General features: G+C 36.0%; 1 protein-coding gene across 5 annotated transcripts in view; it reads left to right on the forward strand.

Annotated features, from left to right (window-relative positions):
- LOC143225335 (uncharacterized) overlaps positions 1-20,307 on the forward strand; it is a 331,508-nt gene that overhangs the window by 205,100 nt on the left and 106,101 nt on the right. Inside the window, exon 1 of one of the 5 annotated variants that reach the window (XM_076454556.1) lies at positions 11,887-12,505. The exons of 3 other annotated variants lie outside the window; for them this stretch is intronic. Coding sequence is in view for 1 of the 2 variants with exons in the window: in XM_076454552.1 (XP_076310667.1) it covers positions 12,398-12,408 (11 nt within the window). In the remaining variant the exon portion in view is untranslated. Of the gene's footprint in view, positions 1-11,886; positions 12,506-20,307 lie in introns of those variants that run through there. One more of the 5 variants, XM_076454552.1, reaches the window with a different exon arrangement.

Raw genomic sequence — 20,307 nt, forward strand, 5'->3', positions numbered from 1 at the left:
ATGTCACTATATTAATGGGTTTATTTGCATTACTAAATACTTTTCTTTATAACGTATTTATAAAACTTTATTTTCAAAACTGTTTATGAAAATATTTTCCCTAACATTAAACAAATTCGCTGAACGCTTCGTCACAAAACAATTTTAAAGTGTCTGTTAATTTCGAATACAAGAACACTAATTATGTTTTGTTGTTTTAAAGCACTTTATTTTTATAAAAATCGACTTTAGAGATTCACTCTAAACATAAAAAAATCATCTTAGCAAAATAATCGTAAACAGTTGTCTTAATTTTATGAAACTGTTAAGATGTAAGCAAGATTGGATGCTAGGAGGCTCAGTGGTGTTTACAATGCATTAATATGTATATAATTATATACGTGTGTATTTACCGTAGCAACGGATTTATTTTTACTGTTTACTATTGTGTTTTCTTGCTTTTTTTAAAAAAAAATCTTACTCTCTCCCTTTCTTCTGTAGAAACGAAAAACAAGTACTGTTGAATCAACCATATAATTATAAATTTTATTCATATGCAAAAACGAATATCTTGTCTGGACGACTGGACAAAGAGTGTCTACGTTTCCGGTTTTGTCAAGTGACACAAAAACACTGATCGTAAAGTTGGCGGAATTGTTGGGCCATTGAAGCTTCGTCATAAAAGGGAGGGGGGGGGGGTGTTATCCAAATCCAACCACGATAATATGCCCGCCTTCACTTTACAAACCATCACCGTTCCATAACCCAGCGAACCGTGATGTTTGCTGTCGCCAAAGCTTCGGAATGGGAAGTCATTTGTATGATAATGGTCTTTGGGCTGCACGTGGTATGCGCGCCCTATTAGGTTCAAAATTCCAGTGGCGATACAGTCTGGTATTTCTTTAAATATAATAAAAAATGTTAAAATGAAAAAAAAAAAACAATCAAGGAGTAGAGACGTGGTTTCAGCTTGTTATCTAAACTCAAATTTATGTTGATTGGAACTTAAAAAGTTATCCAGTCATTAGTTTTAAAAATATATATACAAGTTCGTTACTCACAACATTGTATTGGTTGTAGATTAATCATACTGTCTTTGTTTACCTCCCCTCCCCTTTTGTAACTAAAGGAGTGAACATATAGTACTGGAATTTTTGACGAATGGATCGTTCTTACTATTATGGTAAAGATATCAACCGCTAATTGTAACGTAAGCAACTAGGCTGCCAGTAAGTCCCTGATTTGTTAAACATCCTTACGTATCATTCTGTACCATTAGCTGTATAGTATTCAACTAGAAACTGTCGATACTTGTGGTCATCTTTTTTTAGAATGAAATTGTCACAATTTTTATTATGTTTTAAGGAGACAATAGTTCATTTATATACCACTAGGATAATTATTTACCTAGAATTCTACGTCTGAAAATGGATAAAACGACGGAAAAAGAAAGGCTCAGTAGAAAGAGCTAATTAATTATCTTAAGGCTAACGCTCTCTACTTCAGTTACTTGGCATTTTTGACTTCTTGGAATATTCTACAGATTATTACCCCAGTATAATTCCTTCCATAGATTTATTAAATATATAGTTTTCGTAACAGTTTTACCCGTCTACAACGTAGTTGATCATTGTTTTGGAATTTATTTCCCTGCTTGCAAATTCCACTTCAGAATTACTTAATTACACGGATTTTTATTAACATGAATACAATTAGAATGTTTGCTCTTTCAATTGTACGTAATTGTGTAACGGTCAGTTTCACTTTTCGTTGATAAAGAGAACCCAAGAGTTGTCAGTGGGTGATGGCGACCAGCTCTTTTTCTTTCGCCTATCACTTTAAATTAGGGACGACTGTGCGCCAATATCCTGATGTAACGTTATGAAATTCTAAAAGGACCAAACAAAACGTTTGGGCCCGGCATGGCCAGCTGGTTAAAGCACTCGACTCGTAATCTGAGGATCGCGGGTTCGAATCCCCATCACACCAAACATGTTCGTCCTTTCAGCCGTGGGGGCGTTATATTTGACGGTCAATCCCATTATTCGTTGGTAAAAGAGTAGCCCAAGAGTTGGCGGATGGTGGTGATGACTAGCTGCATTCTCTCTAGTCTTACACTGCTAAATTAGGAACGGCTAGCGCAGATGACCCTTGTGTAGCTTTGGCCGAAATTCAAAAATAAACTTTTAAATAATATCAACAATGCTATAAGTTCAGATGTTTACGTATATAATATAACTGACATATCCAACAGCAAAACTGAGTTTTAAAAAGAAATAGAAGTTTTGGTCCTCCACGCTGTTTTGTAAACAATCTGTGTAAAGCCTTTGTCGAAAACCTTTCGAAGATACATCCTAAAAGAAACACGACAGTGAAAGTATCTTCTAGCCTTGGGATAATTACTTTTTTTTTACTGCAGTAAACTATAAACCAAACTAAATTATTTCAAGAACTTGTCACCAAAGACCGTGACGTTCGATAATATACACCTATTAAACATTATGTCTTTCAAATTATTGTACAACTGCCAAGATGAACATATCGCTTGGTATTTGTCTTCCCTTAATTTGCCACTAGTTTGTTTTTTTCTCCCTCCTACTCGATTTACATTGGTGTACCATTAATTTTCATAGGGTCATCCATCATCCTGGCTCGTTCCTTGTTCTCAAGATAATAAAATGAGTGTGATGGATTAGAGTTTGTTTATCTATGTATGCAGTTAAAGAGAATACATTTTATAGAACTAAACGTTTCCGTTTGTAGCAGAATCTATAGGACGAAATCTGTTAAACAATCCTTTGCAGTGGCTGGTTTGTAAAATTTGTTAAAAAGACGCCATTTACTCGTGAGTGACAAAACACGAATGGCGTGTTACGAGCAATTACGAAGAAAAAGAAGACATTTGAAATTACAAGTGTAATGTTCAATCACTTGATTTAGCTATTACATATAAACGGCCCACCAGTGACTTAGCGGCAAATCTGTGTGTCTACGACGTTAAAAATCGGTTTTCGATACCCGTCATGTAGCTGTACTTAACAACAAAAATAAATCATTCTTGAGCACAATTGTGCCCAATAATAAAAATTAATATTAATTCAACAATTCAACAATCTAGTGGGAAAGCATAATTTAAACGTAACTCGTTAGCGTTATCTAGGAAAATAAACAATCTATGTTTAATATCAGGTTTAGGTTTTAGACCATTAATGTACACCACAACTCACTCATTTACGGATGTATAACCATCCGTATTTATATTAGTCTTGAGCTGTTTAAGTGAAATAATTAAAACAAATATCCAGGTATATTGTAATGTGAGTTACACATTCCTGGTTTCCTATGATTCTACATTTAAGTGTTACGTTTGGCGTTCTTAGTCTTTCCATCGTCACACTAAAGTTCATTTCAAATTTGTATTTTTGGCACATCTTCCAGAGGTGGCTGCTGCCACTTTTGACAAGGGAGAGAAAGCATCGGTCCAGCTGTACCCTGTCTCCCACCATCATCAACGCTAAATTATTAACTGTCATTTTTGTAATGCACCTCCATCTTATAATACGGCGAATTTCCGGTAGCATCTCATGGATTTAGACCCGGAACACTAACTCTCAAACTCTGAGCTTTCCTACGGGGGTGGCCCGGCATGGCCAAGCGTGTTAAGGCGTGCGACTCGTAATCCGAGGGTCGCGGGTTCGCATCCCCGTCGCGCCAAACATGTTCGCCCTTTCAGCCGTGGGGGCGTTATAATGTGACGGTCAATCCCACTATTCGTTGGTAAAAGAGTAGCCCAAGAGTTGGCGGTGGGTGGTGATGACTAGCTGCCTTCCCTCTAGTCTTACACTGCTAAATTAGGGACGGCTAGCACAGATAGCCCTCGAGTAGCTTTGTGCGAAATTAAAAAAAACAAACAAACGAACAAAACAAACCTACGGGGGCAATCCCTTTCCCCAGTACTAGAGTAAAGAAACAAACTATTTAGTTCACACAATATATCCCTAATCGTGTAGCTTTGTGCTTAACAAGGACAAAAACAAAAATGAATGCACACGAAGTTTAGATGGAGATATAAAGGTCATGAAGTAGTTGAAGGTGCCATATGTGTTTTCACCGTCATGAAAGAACACGGATAATACACTTAAACACTTGTGTTTAATGAATTCATAACTGTGTGAAAACTAGGGTTAACCAAAAGAAAGCGAAGAGAGAGAGAATCAAAAGTGTGGTTTGTTCAAGTAACAGAAGGTCTTGTTAGAACCCAAAATTCATATTTATTCATTTTCCAATTATTTTTTCTCTTGTTTCATTTTAGCCCAACTCGTGGGCTTTCAGTATGCGTAAGAGAAATGAACTATTTGGAAAATATTTTGTGATAAAAATAATACGTTTATTTCTATTAGGAAGAAGGACTTTGTAAATTAGGTGATGGGAAAAACTTACATTTATAGATGGAAACAATGACTGAAAGTAAATTATCCATGAAGAGAATCTGTTATCTGAGAAGAATGTGTAACAGATTCAGTATGATATGAATGTTTACTTGGATATTTTTGCCGTTTCAACGAGTTTTTTTTTTAGTTTTTTTATGACAATGAACTGATATAGAAACCCACAGAACATTGGTTGTACCGTCTTAGTGTATCTTTTAGTTCATTCACTCAACATGTCCAGACAGCCTTCTCTTTCGTCCTCTCAACTGGATTTAGGTCTTCATCTTTTAATTTTTCCTTCACACTTTCCTTCTGAGACGGTGTGTTCCAGGCTACAATTTCATCTGGCAAAGTGCCTAAAGTATCTCAGCGTTCTCTGATATGCATTTTCTCAGGTCTTATAATCCACTAAATTCACGTACAAGACATTAGAAAGGATCAGGAGGTGTTAAACGAGTAATTGGTTAAAACTCAGTAACTCTAATAATAACCATTCACAGCAGAAACAAACAGTTTCGATAAATCAACCAATGATCATTCTTTGCTGTATGTAAGATCCTTCCTGTTACGTGGACAGATGGCAGCCCAATCGCTACCACTTTACAAGAGAATTGTTTTGCTTTCCTAATCTTACTATGCTATGTTTCCTTAAATCGTATTGTTATAATAAATTATAATCAAGTATCTACTGTTATTTTAAAGCTCTGTAGTTATGGAGCAGTTGAAATTATTCAGATATATATTAGACATTTTTATTTTAAAATATAAATATTAAGTTGTAAATGCTAGCACAATTTAGAAAAGAGCAGTAATTTTAAACCTCATCTATAGTGAGTATTCTTCAACACTCATTTCAGATGAACAATCTAAAAACAAAGTAGTAGTTAATAGCCTTGTGGTATAATTAATTGACAAGATTTTATGATGGAGAGGTGTGTATTTCCACACCACTTCATCTTTCTTTTTTGATCTAGTAATATTAGGGAAGTATGTATTTCCACACCACTTCAATTTCTTTGTTGATCTAGTAATATTAGGAAAGTGTGTATTTCCACACCACTCCATCTTTCTTTTTTGATCTAGTAATATTAGGGAAGTATGTATTTCCACACCACTTCATCTTTCTTTGTTGATCTAGAAATATTAGGGAAGTATGTATTTTCACACCACTTCATCTTTCTTTGTTGATCTAGTAATATTAGGGAAGTGTGTGTTTCCACACCACTTCATCTTTCTTTGTTGATCTAGAAATATTAGGGAAGTGTGTATTTCAACATCACTTCCTCTTTCTTTATTGGTCTATTAATATTAGGGAAGTATGTATTTCCACATCACTTCCTCATTCTTTACTGGTCTATTAGTATTTGGGAAGTATGCACTACCACATCACTTCCTCTTTCTCTAATTTGCTCCACTTTTTTCGTCCCCTTTCACTAGTTTTTAATATTAAACGGACTAACCTTTCTGGAGTGCAGGTTGTTTTTCTTGTTGTAGTTTTCTTTTTCTGTTAATAACCCCTGCTCGAGCATTCCTCAAATCATATGTTACTGTGTTGTTACTCAAGTATTACAGGTTTACTGTTCCCCAGACTATATGTTACAGTGTTGTTGTTGTGACTAAGTACTACAGGTTTACTGTCCAAGCTGTATGTTACTGTGTTGTTACTCAAGTACTACATGTTTACTCTTCCCCAGACTGTAGGTTACTGTGTTGTTGTTGTTACTCAAGTACTACAGGTTTACTCTTCCCCAGGCAGTACGTTACTTTGTTGTTGTTGTGACTCAAGTATTACAAGTTTGCTATTCCTCAGACTGTACGTTACCGTGTTGTTGCTTTTGTTCTCAGTGGTGAAGATTTACTGTTTCTCTGACTTTGTATGTTTATTTTCTGTGTTATAACTTTGTTTCTGTGTGTTTTGGTTTTCTCGTCACCATCATTACCAAAAGGTAGACTGTTTGTCGATGATTTTCCGATAATGTCTTAACCTGAATATTCTTTCTTCAGAAGAAAGACTTTTCTCTTTCAACAGCAGCAGTGATCTGTTTCCCATTTAATCTGTGACAGTTCGACAATGGAATTATCAGTTGGAGAGCGAGGGTGGCACGCAGTTGTTCAGGAGTGTCAAAGCGAGACAGAACAGCACAGATGTCATAGCGAAAGTGATCATTTGGGAGCTGTCTGGAGAGGTCTCTGTTGATGAGACCCAAGCTTCTCTTCCAGGACACTTTATCACGTTTATTCTCAGCCAGAAACGTCTGGCTTGATATTTCTCTTTGTAAGTTTTGTTTTATTGTCAACCGTCCTATAACGTATCAACAGTAATAACTTTAATTCAAATGCTTCTTTTCTGCCCCGTCATTTCAAAGTGTAAAAGTAGCGTCAGAGTTATGTATAGCAAATGTTTGGAGTGTCACGTCTTCTGCAACGTAATTTATTTATTTTTTCAATGTAGTTAAACGAGCACCAAGTGGACCAGAGTGTTACAATGAATTGTTGGTTTAAACTTTCACATACTTCAAGAGGTTAGAAACAGGATCGCTTTCAGAGACACCGTCAGGTGGCGTAACGTTACGATTAGTTACAGTTACAAGAAATTAATATTGTTGATATTAATAGAATAGTTTAAAATTACTCATAATAATGCGTACAAATTCATATTACTAATTTTGCTTTGTGGCCATCTGAAAACGTTTTGAAATAAACTAAACGTCTTGTTTTAGGGTTATTCTTCATATTAATTATCAAACGTGTAAAGGTGAATTAATTAAGAAATCCTAATATAGAAGAAAACGAATTATATTATCTGTCGTTTGTTAACTTCAACAGGTGAACTGTACGTTCTCAGCATCTTAAACCCAGAATCTAGAAACCTCATCGCCTCTTCATACACATTTTTAAAACTGTTTATACATGAAACAGTGTGCAGGTATGTGACATTATTGTATACACAATAACATATGTGATAAAGCGAGAAAAGCAAAAACACATCAACATTACAATAATCTTACGAATTACTACTACTCCCCACTCTCTCATATGGTGGATTTTTAGTAAATTTGAGGATTTCAAACGTCAAAAGTCGGCTTTCAATGCTCGAAATGATTAGACCATAGACCAGTGTTTTTCAACCAGGTTTGCCAGAAGACCCACGCGACCATCTTTTCGTCGTCATGACCCCACCTCTCCATTATCTATAGAAAAATTTTTTAAAACTTCGTTATATTTCTTTTCGCAGTTTGTCATAGTTCATAATAAAGTTGATATGCGCACCTCCTAGATACCTCGAGGATTCCATCGCCAGAAGTAGTGGTGACTAGCTGCCCTTCCTGTAGACCGTCACTTTAAAATCAGGGACAGTTACCGCATATAGGCCTCTACGACCTTTGAATTCTTTTGGTATTGTTACAACGTTGGTTGTATTTATTGAGAACTGACTTGTACGAGACAAAGTGAACTGAAGGTGGTGTCTTTTCATATTGTTACAACGTTGGATGTATTTGTTAAGAAATGATTTGTAAGAGACAAAGTGAACTGAAGGTGGTCTCTTTTGGTATTGTTATAACGATGGATGTATTTGTTGAGAAACGTTTTGTGAAAGATTATGTATGCTGAAGGTGATCTCTTTTGGTATTGTTTCAACGATGGATTATTTATTGGAAGTGATTTGTAAGAGACAAAGTGAACTGAAGGTGGTCTCTTTTGGTATTGTTATGACGATGGATTGTGATTTGTATGACTGATGGTCTCTTTTGGTATTATTGGATTATTTATTGGAAGTGATTTGTAAGAGACAAAGTGAACTGAAGGTGGTCTCTTTTGGTATTGTTATGACGATGGATTATTTATTGGAAGTGATTTGTAAGAGACAAAGTGAACTGAAGGTGGTCTCTTTTGGTATTGTTATGACGATAGATGTATTTGTTGAGAAATGATTTGTAAGAGACAAAGTGAACTGAAGGTGATCTCTTTTGGTATTGTTTACAACGATGGGTGTATTTGTTGAGAAATTATTTGTACGAGACAAAATGAACTGAAGGTGGTTTCTTTTCTTATTTTTAAACATTATTTTACACATTATAACAAAACGTGTTTATATTGTTCTGGAAGATAAATATTAGTTTATAACATCATATGTGATGATTCAGAAGTATGTGTTTAATTTATAAGATAAGTAATAGTTTGTTTCTCCATGGTTAAGTATAGAGCCATACAGTAGTGTATCTGTGCTCTGTTCTTTACTGCTAACGAAGCTTGTATTATATTCCTAAGAGGAAACTTACCGCTATGTTACTTGAGAAGGGAGTGATAGATGAAATAGTTAGACATACACACACACAAACTTAATTATATATACAGTCACGTGAAAAAGTTAGGACACCCTATGAAAGCCTGTGTATTTTTGTAACATTTTTGAATATATAGATATTTAATCTCAATTTCAACAATACTGAGAGATTATAGGAATATAACTAAACAATTAAAACTGAAGAAAAGACTTTTCAAGATCTTCTGTAAATGTAATTCTACAAAAATGCATATTCGAACCGAGGAAAAAGTTAGGACACCCAATCCCATAATTGCTAGTGTTACCCCCTTTGGCTGAAATAACTGCAGTGAGACGCTTCTTGTAGTCATCTACCAGTCTCTGACATCGGTCTGAAGAAAGTTTTCCCCACTCGTCAATGCAGAATTCTTTCAGCTGTGAGATGTTTGAGGGGTTTTTTGCATGTACAGCACGTTTTAAGTCACCCCACAGCATCTCAATGGGATTAAGATCTGGGCTTTGACTCGGCCATTCCAGGACTCTCCATTTCTTAGTTTTCTGCCAGTCCTTATTGGATTTACTGGTATGTTTTGGGTCATTGTCGTGTTGCAGGGTCCAGGTCCGCTTCAGCTTTACTTTTTTTACAAATGGTCTCACATGATCCTTAAGCATCCTCTGATACACGGTAGAATTCATGGGGATTCTATGATTGTGAGCTGTCCAGGTTCTGCTGCAGCAAAGCAGTCCCAAACCATGACATTTCCACCTCCATGCTTCACAGTTGGTATGAGGTTTTTTTCCTGGAGTGCTGTATTTGGTTTACGCTAAACATGTCCTCTGTTCCGGTGCCCAAATAATTCAATTTTGGACTCATCTAGATGTCCAAAGAACATTATTCCAGAAGTCCTGGTCTTTGTCTACATTCTCTCTGGCAAACTTCAGTCTGGCCTTGATGTTTCTCTTAGAGAGCAAAGGTTTCCTCCTTGCACACCTCCCATGCAAGTTAAACTTGTGCAGTCTCTTTCTGATTGTAGAGGCATGCACTTTCACATCAACAGTAGCCAGAGCCTGCTGTAGGTCCCGTGATGACATGTTAGGGTGTTTGAAGACCTCTTTTAGCATCTTTCGGTCTGCTCTCGGGGTGAACTTGCTTGGACGACCAGACCTGGGCATGTTGGCAGTTGTTTTAAAAGCCCTCCACTTGTTGACTATTTTCCAGACAGTGGAATGGCTGATTTCAAAATCTTTTGGGATCTTCTTAAATCCCTTAACAGACTCATAAGCTGTTACAATTTTCTTTCTGAAGGCCTCAGACAGCTCTTTTGCTCTCACCATGGTGATCACTCTCACTTCAACAGTCAGGAGCACGCCAAATTAAATGTCTGAGGTTTAAATAGGGCAAGCCTCATTCAAAATGCTGAGTAACGATCTTCTAATCATGTGCACCTGGTGTGATACACCTGTGTGTGAGTTAAGCCATTTTAAGTGGGAATAAATGTGGGGGTGTCCTAACTTTTTCCTCAGTTAGAATATACATTTTTGTAGAATTACATTTACAGAAGATCTTGAAAAGTCTTTTCTTCAGTTTTAATTGTTTAGTTATATTTCTATAATCTCTCAGTATTTTAAATATTGAGATTGAATATCTATATATCCAAAAATGTTACAAAAATACACAGGCTTTCATGACTGTATGTATTTAACATATTGTAAGGTTTTATTTTGCTCTGTAAACGAGAAGAATAAAAACAATTTATTAAAAAACTCAAGTGATACTGTATACCACGAACTTGATGATTTTAGTTTCATGTAAAACTGAATTTTAAACAACATTTGCTGTTGATCACAAGTCATGTGATTCTGTTGTCACGACAACATTAACAACCTCGTTCATTTGTTTTGAAATTCGCGTAAAGCTACACGAGGGATATTTGCACTAACCATCCCTAATTTAGTAGTTTTAGACCAGAGGGAAGATAGCTAGGCATCACCACCCACTACAATCTCTTATGTTACTTTTTGATTAAGAAACATCAGGTGTACCGTCACATTATAATGTCCATTCAACTGATAAAACGAGTATATTTGCTGGCGGTATTCAAACTCACGACCGTCAGATTTCGAGTCAAGTGCCCTAACCACCAGGCCATACCAGATCATAACCACCAATGCATACCAGGCCCTAACTATCAGACCAGGCTTGGTCCAAACAACATGCCTATGCCGTCCCCTAACCACCTGGCCATGCCAGATTCTGACCACTAGTACAAGCCAGGCATTCAAGTGACTTCATAAAATTAAAATAAACGAAGATATAATGAGAATAATAACAAGTATAAGTATATATCTGAAAGTATTTGATCGAATCGCTGATCACATATTTCTATTTCTTTTACTGCAAGCAATGTCAACCGTTAATTTGTGGATAGATAATTACAAAAGACGCAGTATCAGAAATGGTGGAAAGCCCCTGTATCTGTGTTTTACACGTCTTATCAAGTTGTATTGCAAAGAAACTGGGATTGTTGGCGCTTTTAACAAGCAATCAATTACAATATTGTATTCTGATATAATCAACTCAAATAAAGAGAGGTAATTTCTTATCAACAGCGAAGAGGTTGTTTAATACTTGCTTTGCAAGAAAGTAGATTGTGTAACGCATTATAACAGCTCACTTTAGACAGTTCCCTTGGCAACAGGCCCACTTTTGATGCTAATATTAGGTACCGAGATTCTATATATATGTGTAGAATTCATGTGATAAATTTTTATGAATTTTATTAATATATTTTATCGGTGCATTTTGTAATAATATTTTAATAAAGAAATTTCTAAAACATGTTTTGAGAATATGCGTAAACATGCCTTTTCCTTTTGATATCTAATTTTTAATGTTTAACTTATGATTATAACTAACTGTGATTAGGTTGTGTTTGGGTAAGCATAAATGGCGCACGAACTTGTCTCTGTTGTGGTTGTTTGAAGAACACATATTTTAAATATTATTAACCAAGTGGGTGAAATGTAACAGCGGCTTTTCCTGCCAAGTTTTTGTCGGCGTCAAAGCTATGGCGTAACATAGGTCATTTAGAGCCTATCCGTAAGCAACGAACACGAGCTACGAGAAACTGAAGCGAGTCACGTGACGCGGAGAGAACGTCATGCTGAGTTGTTATCACCAGCGGCTAAAGCCAACACTGAAGTTTTGCGAGCACGAGCCATACAGGAGTCGCTACGGCGTGCTATCCCTGAAAGAACGTAAACCACGCTACAAGCACTGGTACGTCCGTCAAAGGCAAGCGTTCCAATGTGAATCAATTGCGAGCCCATCAGAACAGTACCTGCTAGTTACTGTTGTTGGAGTCACCGAAACAACGACAGCCTATCAGATAGCTCCACCCTTCCAGCGTTCGTTCCCATTAGCTGATATTCGTTTCTTGTGTCGTCATTGGACGCACCATTTTATTGTAGTCACTCAGTAGCGAAAACAAAGTAAAAGCTCGTGAAACGCCCTCTCGTTCTCGGCGGCTCAGCAACTCGCCCTGTAGAAGAGTTACACAACACACTGTGTATGCCGGACGTGCGGCGCTAGGAACCCCCCCCCCCCACAACCACCAAGTAAGAAACTGACATATTAAAGATTGTCTGACACTAATCAGCCCGACCGTAGGGGCACTGTGCACACACACACACCTCGAGACAACAGCAACAAGCGACCGGCTTCATGGTGGTAATGTAAGTTCCGTCTCCTTATGTTGTGAAAAAGTGGTCTTTAACTTGTAACTTTCATCGGGTGTTGGTTTGTGAAGTTAAGGAACTCGTTTGTTTTCAAGTAAGAAAAAACACACTCTAAAAAGAATTAATTTATTAATTGTTTTGGCTTTTCTTTCTGATATAGATTGACTTCGTATAATGCCATTTATCATTATTAACATGGCCCAACTCCTTTGTTCTCTTTAAAGTACTGTAATGTTATACGTAACTGGTAAGATATTCTAGAAACTGGTCTGTCGCAAACAGAATACAGAGGAACTGTATTTTTTGTTTTTCTGCTCTTTGTGGTATAGAAATTATATGTTATAGCCAGACAGGAATTTATGTTTTTCAAGCAAACAGTGTAATCACCAATTATGATTATTGATTTATTACTGTCATTAAAACTTTAAGTAAAAGAAAACTTTCCCCTCTTCTTTTGACCTTCAAGTCATCTAAATTAACTAAAAAATTCAATCCATACACTACATATATATGTTTTAGGAAAGAGGCATGAAGAAAGTAAGCTTCATGACTTTTATCAAAAGCGGTAATTAAATTCCTGATCTTGCATGTAAGACGCGACCTAGGTTGCTTCAAATTCATGTATTAAGTTATTATTTTTTACCCGTGTAGGTAAGAGTTACATGTTATTGTCAGCTTTAATTACGAAAAAGTTAATAGATACTCACAATTGTTTGTTAGCACTTACTGGAGATTTTTACGCTGTACTAAGGCTTAACTTCGCCAGTTATTCTAATATCTGTTCTTTTGTAAAACAAACCACGTAGTACAAAACAGAACGGTTAAATAGTGTGTAACTGTTTCGCATTTAGAAACAACCACAGAAGAAAAGAATAAACATAGTAGTTGTAAAAAAACAGAAATTGGCCGTATATTTTATATTAAATACATTGTTAAAGCGAGATATTTCGTTTGCGAATGCACAAACTATTTTTGCTTACAAAGTTTTGCTGTTTTAAAGTTGGAATGTGGAAGTGAGCTTTTATGAGCAAATAAAACTTGTAAGAAACTTTTCTGTTTTTTTACAAACATAGTTTTTTAGTTAATGTAGTAATTATGAAAGCGCAGCAGCTAAATCTCGACAATCATTGTGTAACTAACAGGAGATAATAAAGAAAAACACGTTTGTTTCTACGAAACTGTTTATCTTATATAGGGAAAATTTGTGCGATAACACGTATAATTGACATCCGGGAAAGTTTGGACCTGATGTAAGTCTTTTAATATCTCTTGTTTTCAGTTATTCTAAATCAGCGCATTAAGCCTAATCTCAAATAAAGCTACTGCAAATATTATTTGTTATGGAAAGAGTTCATTTCTCTTCACAACCCCGACTAGTCAGCGGTCAGTTTATGAATTTATACCTCTAAGTCCGTAGCTCGATTTCTCGCGGTGGGCAGATCCCATATATCCTACTGAGTAGGTTTGGTCTAAAACAAATAAACAAAAAATTGTATTTACAGTTTTACCTATACTAACTTTTATTTGATTCATCTCAGATTAGGAGTCAAGGAAGAGAAGTAAAACTACTCTAGTTTACAAACACCTGTACCGTATTGCGACTTTCATGATTTACGCCTATAAACTGATTTCTTTTGAAGTACTGTTTCTTGAGGTCAAGAAGTCATATGCAACTCTAGCACTTTGTTCCATAGTTTTCTTATTTCTCATGTTTGCCACCGGTGGCTCAGTGATAATCCTGAAGGTTACAACGGTAAAAAATAGATTTCGATACCAGTAGTAAGCACAAAAAAAGACAGTCCATTGTGTAGCTTTGTGTTTAACAACAAACAAACCACATTTCATCGTCTATCACAACAGTATAAGTTTCCAATATGTCATGTAGGTCATAAGGGATTAACGAGTCTTCCCTGCCCATAAAGACTTCACCTTAACACGTTGGCTCCCAAGCATATTTTGCTGATACATTCCAGGGTCTCTGTTTTAGAAAGAGGTTATATGTAGCCTTTGTGTCCCAGCCAATAAGTGGCCCTTTAAAAAGAAAATGTAGCACGACTCGTCGATGGGTCGTGTAGGAGCCAACGTGTTAACGAGACAAGTAGTAAATATGTAACTCGTTTATCAGTTTTACCTTTCCTGGTCTTATGATACACAATACCGGTATTTTCCAATATTTAGTGCAAATCGCTACAAACTTAACACATTTTTCTATAGAAATGCGAATCTTATCTTTCCCTATCTTGTGACATGGAATAAACGCTCGCAATATCCTTTTTTTTTTCTTTTCCAATATTTAGTGCAATGACGTTAAGGTATCTACGTTCATTCATGTACATTGTAGTAGACGTAAAAACATATTGGTGAATACAAAAAGTAACAAAGAATTCTGGTAATCACCTTATCAGTCATATACTGTTTATTCTCATTATTAAAAACGCCAAGTTCTCCAAATGTTTAAGTCACACATGGATTAGCTCTCTGAGCAGGAGTTATTCAAAGCTGTTGAAGGGTACAGCACTGTGCTTTACTAATATATTCATGAGTGATGGACAAAGGGAACAATTCGGAGGACTTACTTAAATCTAGGGTTGGAGAAATTCGATTAGAAAAGACTGAAACGTCCATAAGGCGAGATTTGTAAGTAACACTATTTTGAATGCACGAAGCATCACGTGAAATCGTAAATTCCAGAATGACCAACAGTTTTTATCTAGTTGGACTGCTTCATAATTAATTTGATCTATGCCATTTTTCTTTTTACTTTTCTTCAGAAAATATGCTTGTTTTGTTCTTTTCAGCCATGTCTGTCGTGCAGTTAAATAGTTCTGTATATCGTGCTTTCACGACCACATGTTTTCTGAAGCACATAAGCAACCGTAACGTGAGACTTAATATTTTTAGAGAAGCTGTGATTGGCTCATGCAATGTGTGTTCTGTACCCTCAAGAGACTTGACCAGTGATGGCCTTGACTCTCTTCACAGTTGTCGAGAGCACCCCTGTCGTCTGGTTAGTGTCCTGGGAACGAGGTTTTCATGGCGGACTTTCATTAATGTTCCTGTTAGCAGCTTTTGTTTAGAGAGATTATGGTCTGCGTAAACTTAAACTCTGGCTCCATGGTGTTTGGTGTGATCGAGTGTTTTGTTTTATAATGGATGTTTCCTTCCCTTGTATACGAACTACACTTACATTACATTGCTGTATTGCCAAGTTCACAGAAGATGTGCGTCATAGATTCTTATTCAAACTTCTTTCTTTTCTTTTTTTTACAAACTACACTGCATTTGTTGTCAATGCGACAACCGTAACTCATTTTTTCAAAATAATTTATCACTTGTATAACAAAAAAAGCACTAAATAATATTCAGTTAATCCGCTGTTACAATGATACACGTGTTGTACACATATAACACTTGATATTATCTTTAGCAACCAATAAAAAGAATATGAAAACCTCAACCGCGTTAGATTATTGTCGTATATAAACAATATAAACTAGGCCTAAAGCAAGAATTGTTTCATTTAAAGGAGAAACAAATACGATTTAGTCTCGGATAATACTTTAAGGACGCGCTTCATTACAGATCTCTCTGTTATTGTGTAACGGTGTTACGGTGTAAGCGCTGAAAGCTAGCGAAGTACTAGAAACTATTTGATCTACGAATAATGTTTCGATTTTTTTTTATATTTCACCGTCCGTCTCCCCAGTGACCATGAATCGGGTTCGATACTCGCAAGACTTATAGCGCAGATAGCTCATTGTGTAATGTTGTGGCTTAACAACAACTGTACTCTCTCCATCTCAACCAATTGATGAGTTATGGTGTCATCGAAGTGCCTCTTGGGAAGTGACTTTTGGGAAACAAAAAATAGATCTGAAATTCCATTTATACATGTCCGACATGGTCAGGTGGTTAGGGCGCCAGACTTGTAATCTGAGGTTCGCGAGTTCGAATCGCCTCACACCAAACATGCTCGCCCTTTCAGCCGTGGGGGCGTTATATGTACTTACTTTTCGTTGGTAAAAGAGTAGCCCAAGAGATGACAGTGAGAGGTGATTACTAGCTGCCTTCCCTCTAGTCTTATACTGCTAAGTTATGGACGGCTAGCGCAGATAGCCTTTGTGTAACTTTGCACGAAATTAAAAAAAAACAACAAACTATTTGTACATACTTCTGATTTTGAAACCACAATGGACAAATTAAAAAAAAATCGTTTTTTTTTTTAATTGTATTTAACGTGACCTTTATAGGCCTAATGATTTTTAAAGCATGACGATATGTACGTGTTTTGAGAATCATAGATTCTCTCAACTTAACTCACATCCTAACACTTACAAAAGTAGCTGTTAAGTGCCACAATCAAGCCACTCAAGACACTGGCTGTCCTTCAAAACCAAACTGTTACTGGGTCGTCATTACCACATCATGGTAGTTATTGACTAAGTAATTACCATATCAGGGTTTATGTTTAATAATATGATTTGAGTGTCATGAAACCGACCAATCAAAAAAAGCTGTCGAAAAAATCTGTAAGAAGGAAGGAAAAATTTAAAGACATTATCTCCTGTTATAGAAGTGGATGGGTGTCTTTCTGTGAGTTTTTTTAGTGTTAGCTGTAGAGGACAAACACGTTGTTTTTTATTTGTATCTGAATTAGTCAGTACCTGGATCAAATACATTTAGAGCTCTAAGATCCGACATTTTAATATATTGGGCCGAAGCGATTCATATTTTTAAGCAAAGTACGTTTTGGGCAGTTCTTATTGTATTTAATATATTTTGAAACATTATCCGTATAACTCCCAAATCCCCCACTGGTACAGCGGTAAGTCTACGGATTTACAACGCTAAAATCAGGGGTTCGATTCCCCTCGGTTGACTCAGCAGATGGTCCGATGTGGCTTTGCTATAAGAAAAACACACACACACACGTAACCTCCAAATACAGATCTCGAAGTGGTTTAGTGGTAACCTTCAGGGATTATAACGTCGAAATTCTGGGCTCGATTTCCGCTGTTGACCTGGTGCAGTTAGCTCAGTTGGTATCTTTAGGCTAAGAATAAAGAAATGAAAACACAGAAAGGATGTTTCATCGTGCTATTGTATCAATATTTTAATTCTCCACGATTTATCTGTTCATTTGATGTCTTTCTTTACCTTCTTATACGTCCCATACTTATAATCCGTTGACAAAACTGCCGGAAAGAGGAAGTACTTCTTCAACCGGATGGTAAATTCCTTCTCGTTGAGATGTAATTGGAAGTCCTAGCTTCCAAGGAAAGCGGGAAACATCTTTGTCACGGCTCGCGGGTGGGGTTCTCGTCCCGGTCTACAGCTAGGCCGGAGTTCCCTCACACCGGAAGTAAACGCGAGTTTTTGCCATCTGGATTTTTACTCCGAATGCTTTGCTAATGCTCTAATTTTAAAGCAGCACCTGACATTTTCCTATAATAACAGGAGTATAACATGCTGGTAGAGCATTGTGCCAGGAAAACCAACGTGCTTACTAGAACTGCATGTGTGAATATCGGTGGAGAAATACTACCTTAACTTGTGATGGGTATGCCTGCTATTTCTCGTAACATGACAGTCCAAGTTTGAAGTGTAAAATAGCTACTGACGTTGTTGTATTCGTGAGTTTTGTGTATATGTTACAATAATATGTATATTTTGTTTATAAAATGCGTAATAAATTTTACCCCTTTTTAAAATATAGTTAGGAAAACATGTATGCATATATATATGTACACACAAATAATTAAAAACAAAATCCTTGTTATTCTTTTGGTTTGAGTCGTGATTGACTGAAAATTGAAGTATTTCGAACATACAGAAATAACGATATCCTACAATGCTGGAGTTTTTACGATGTTGTCCGTGTGGTTCCACAAGTGGAAGATTAGGGTTAACATTCGACTTTTTTTATAATTAGTGTAGCTTCGTACATTTCATACGTGAGACAGAATCAGATTCTAGAAACTAAACAACACCTCGAGTGTCAGTCAATAACTTAAGATTACCAAGTCCAATAATTTATTTCCCTCCAACGACCAAACGAGTCAATGACAATAGATGTTTTGTGAACAGTTTATCTGCAGAAAACAGGCATGTATTGAACTTTCATTTGGTTTTTACATCATTTGGTCAGCTAAATAATTTCAACCTGTACTTTTATTTCTTGTTACTGATATATCCAGTGGTGAGTTCAATTTCCGGTAAAGTGTACTACTTCTAAACGTTCAATATGTACAGTGAGTTCCTCTGACTTTCTGTTCTGTTTACTGATATATTCAACATGTTTCTTTTCTGTTTACTGATACATGCAACATATTTCTGTTTTGTTTACTGATATATCCAACATGTTTCTATACTGTTTGCTGACATACTCAGCATATTTCTGTTCTGTTTACTATACATCCAACGAGCGCCTTTACTGTTTAATAATATATCCAACATGTTTCTATTCTGTTTACATATATATCCAACATGTTTCTGTTTACTGACATATCCAACATAAGTTCACATCATATTTATTTTCTATTTAGTAATACATCTGACATGTTTCTTCTCTGTTTACTGATATATCCAACATGTTTATTTACTATTTACTAATATATCTGACATATTTCTTCTCTGTTTACTGACATATCCAACTTAATTTCACATCAATTTTATTTTCTGTTTAACAAAGTATCAACCATAGAATCTAATCGACGTATCCTCATTGTTAACGAGAAAATTCTATACTAGCTCAGATAATTAGACTATCACTTTTGTATATTAATACATCAAACATGACGTAATATCTCTTACACTTGATTTCTTTCTAGTACAGTGTTTAGTGACAGCACATTGATGGCGCCTACGTTTCTTAAAATATTTGGATATTTATTTTTCTTTTGTTCAGACCATAAATGAAAATGTTCGTTGTTTTTACATAATTCTTTCACGGACGTCTTAACGGCTACAAGTGATCAACATTTCCTGGAACCTTGTTTGTTTTGTCTGAAGATACTCAGAAAAACTTATTAATTTCCTGATTTGGGTTTCGTTTCTTTTCTGTCTGGCACGAGGCCGATCTTAGAAGAAAGAACTGAAACCATTTTATATATTTCTGTGGTTTCACACACGTACTACCAAATAAATGGGCGATTTTTGTTTTCAACGTTGTAACTGGTAAACTGCAGCTTCATATTACATACCCATCTCATCACTGACTGTCTCCCACTCACTTCTTAGAATCAAACAAACCAGCTGCGATTTTTAAAACATTTACATTATGACGTTTAATGTGAAGTCACAACCAGACTGAAAGGAAAAAAAAAAGAAACAAAAACCGATCTTTCTAAGAATGTATTATGATACTATGAAAGCAACAGAACAACGGACTGTTGTGTAAGAATGTACAGAAAATGATGAAAATAATATATGAAAGGTACATAAGGTTGAATTTTTTTAACCGCGCTCTTTAGCGTTAATACATTTCTAAGTGAAATTTCTCCCATTCTAGACAAACGGTTTTTTCAAGAAAAAAACATAGAGAAAGAGAATAAATACAATATTTATTAAATGAAGAACACTATTCTTCCCCATTAATGGTTTTGTGGTCAACACCAACAAATATTATAAATCGAGAGCTATAATTCATGAATTAAACCGTTAAATACAACAGTGTCAAATTAAATACACACCGTAGATAAGAACGAACAAACTGCAAAGAGTGAATGTTGTATACATGTAGAAGAAACCATATGTGAACAGTGTTACCAGTTCCACTTGTTTGTTTCTATTTTAACAGATGCCACAAAAGCTGAATTTGGCTACTTTTGTTTCGGGTTTGTGGTATGCACGAGCCGTCTAAAAAGGAAAATGTGGTGCGTCGCACTATGGGAAGTC

Source organism: Tachypleus tridentatus, chromosome 9 (assembly GCF_004210375.1).
Source record: "Tachypleus tridentatus isolate NWPU-2018 chromosome 9, ASM421037v1, whole genome shotgun sequence".
NCBI lineage: Eukaryota > Metazoa > Arthropoda > Merostomata > Xiphosura > Limulidae > Tachypleus > Tachypleus tridentatus.